The following is a 1936-nucleotide window of genomic DNA, read 5'->3' on the forward strand; positions in this document are numbered from 1 at the left end:
GATAACAGAAGCAAACCATAAATATTCTTTGAAAGTGAGTGGTACGTAGTGATCAAAACCTCTTAAACTATACAGCCTAGAGTACAAAATAGTACCGTGACAGGGTACTATTTTACCACTGGATCACTTGTGCCAGTCTCCCATTGTTTATCTTATTTGTCAGTTTTCTAATTAGGAATAGGATGTGTTTTGATTGCAAGCGTGAAAGAGAAGTTTCACATGAAAGTAACTTCTTTTGTTTCTTAAAGGAAAATTTACAGTGAAAGATAATTGAAGACGAATTCTTTTAAGTAAATTGATTTTGTATCTATGCAGTTTTTAACCCAAGACGAAAAAATCCAATCCGACCTTGAGTGGGACTCGTCTCTATTTTTGTTGTGGGTGCGGCTGTGACACTTGAGAAGAGTAGAACAACTTAATTTCCAGCTCAGAAATGAGCAACCAAGGAAAGGATCGGTAGATCCGAATTCTGTGGTTTACATTGTATTCTTCAATTTCATAGGGGATGATTATATGGATCAAATTAGAATTTAAGGACTCGATCTACAACTTACATATAGTAGAGGGAGTAATAGAAGAAATTTGAGTGAAATACGAACTAGCTAAATCTGCGAAGAGGACTTCGGGATTGGAAACGGAAAACAGCATGGAGAGCGGAGCCGTCGTGGTGGTAGAGCTCCAGAGAAACTCGAACAAGTTCGCAGAGATAATAGAAGAGATCGTGAAGATGAAAAAGAAGATTTTCCCAGAGCACGAGTCAGTCGCCAGATCCTTTGATGAAGAACTGAGAAAGAACAACAGCGGATTGCTTTACACCATGGATGCTCATGGAGAGCTTGTCGGCTATGTTATGTATATTTGGCCCTCTTCACTTTCTGCTTTCATAGCAGAGCTTGCAGGTTTTATTCCCTTCTTTTTTTATCCCCTTTACCGGAGCATGGGCTTCGCCGATAACATGTTCGATGAAATTACCAAGTCAAATTATGTTCTCTTCTTTTTGTTTATTTACTCCCAAAACAGTTAAGGAGAATCATAGAAGGCAAGGCCATGGGGAGGCATTGCTAAAAGCAGCAATTCAGAAGTGCAGGACCAGAAACGTTCATCGGATATCACTCCACGTTGATCCTTTGAGAATTCCTGCCATGGGTCTTTACCAGAAGCTTGGTTTCCAGGTTGATAGCTTGATCAAATCTTACTACTCACCTGATAAGGATGCCAATAGAATGTACTTGGATTTCGATTCGAACTAAAAGCTTGGAAACACAACCGATTTGGATTTGCTTCTTTGGGTACATAAAAGGTAAAACCTTCACTGTGCCTATTATCTTGTATAATTTTCTATTTGTTTTTCCAACAAAAACTCACTTCTAGCAAAACTCTGTATTGATGGATGCCTGGATAAACTTGTGCTTGATCCTTTAATCGTCAAATGATGTATATGCAATTTTAGATGAAATGGTGTCTGTATATTTATTTAAGAATGTTATTTTCTCAACCGATCAAGAAGATTGGTGAAGCAAATGCATTCATAACATATATGATTGAGGATGCGGTTTGGCTGGTAATCTTGTAAGGGAATGGTATCACTAAATATGTGATGTCCCAAAGGATAGTCACTCGCAGGGTTTCCTTGTGCGAGTTATGTTTTGTTTTATCTTCTGTATGGGTACAAATACAATTCTTTTAGGTCTGTTCTTTGTGTCGGTGGGAGTTGTTCTTAATTTTGAATGTTGATCAATTTCAGTTCTGTACGTTTCAGATTTAACCCAACAGTGAAATTAGTTAAGTTATTTTTGTACTTCCTTAATTTTAATAATTTAATAATTTAAGTTAAGAATATAATATATTTAATAATAAGTTATAATTAATTCATATTTTAACTTAGAACATATATTTTATTCTTATCTTAACTTAAAAATATATTTCTATTTTAACT

General features: G+C 35.8%; 1 protein-coding gene across 1 annotated transcript; it reads left to right on the forward strand.

Moving 5' to 3' along the window:
* Window positions 1-349: 349 nt before the first annotated feature.
* LOC120159351 (putative [ribosomal protein S18]-alanine N-acetyltransferase) lies at window positions 350-1661 on the forward strand. Its single transcript, XM_039169958.1, has 2 exons — window positions 350-899; window positions 1021-1661. The coding sequence occupies exons 1-2, from the start codon at window positions 647-649 to the stop codon at window positions 1248-1250; spliced, it is 483 nt and encodes a 160-aa protein (XP_039025889.1). The 5' UTR covers window positions 350-646; the 3' UTR covers window positions 1251-1661.
* The last annotated feature ends 275 nt before the right edge of the window (window positions 1662-1936 follow it).

Source organism: Hibiscus syriacus, unplaced genomic scaffold (genome assembly GCF_006381635.1).
Source record: "Hibiscus syriacus cultivar Baekdansim isolate YM2019G1 unplaced genomic scaffold, ASM638163v2 tig00111358_pilon, whole genome shotgun sequence".
NCBI classification, from domain to species: domain Eukaryota; kingdom Viridiplantae; phylum Streptophyta; class Magnoliopsida; order Malvales; family Malvaceae; genus Hibiscus; species Hibiscus syriacus.

Bases quoted from the DNA above. Each gene is read 5' to 3' on its own strand.
- LOC120159351 (XM_039169958.1), top strand. From the start codon at position 647: ATGGAGAGCGGAGCCGTCGTGGTGGTAGAGCTCCAGAGAAACTCGAAC. The intron at 900-1,020 runs GTTTTATTCCCT...CTCCCAAAACAG, and splicing joins TTTCATAGCAGAGCTTGCAG to TTAAGGAGAATCATAGAAGG.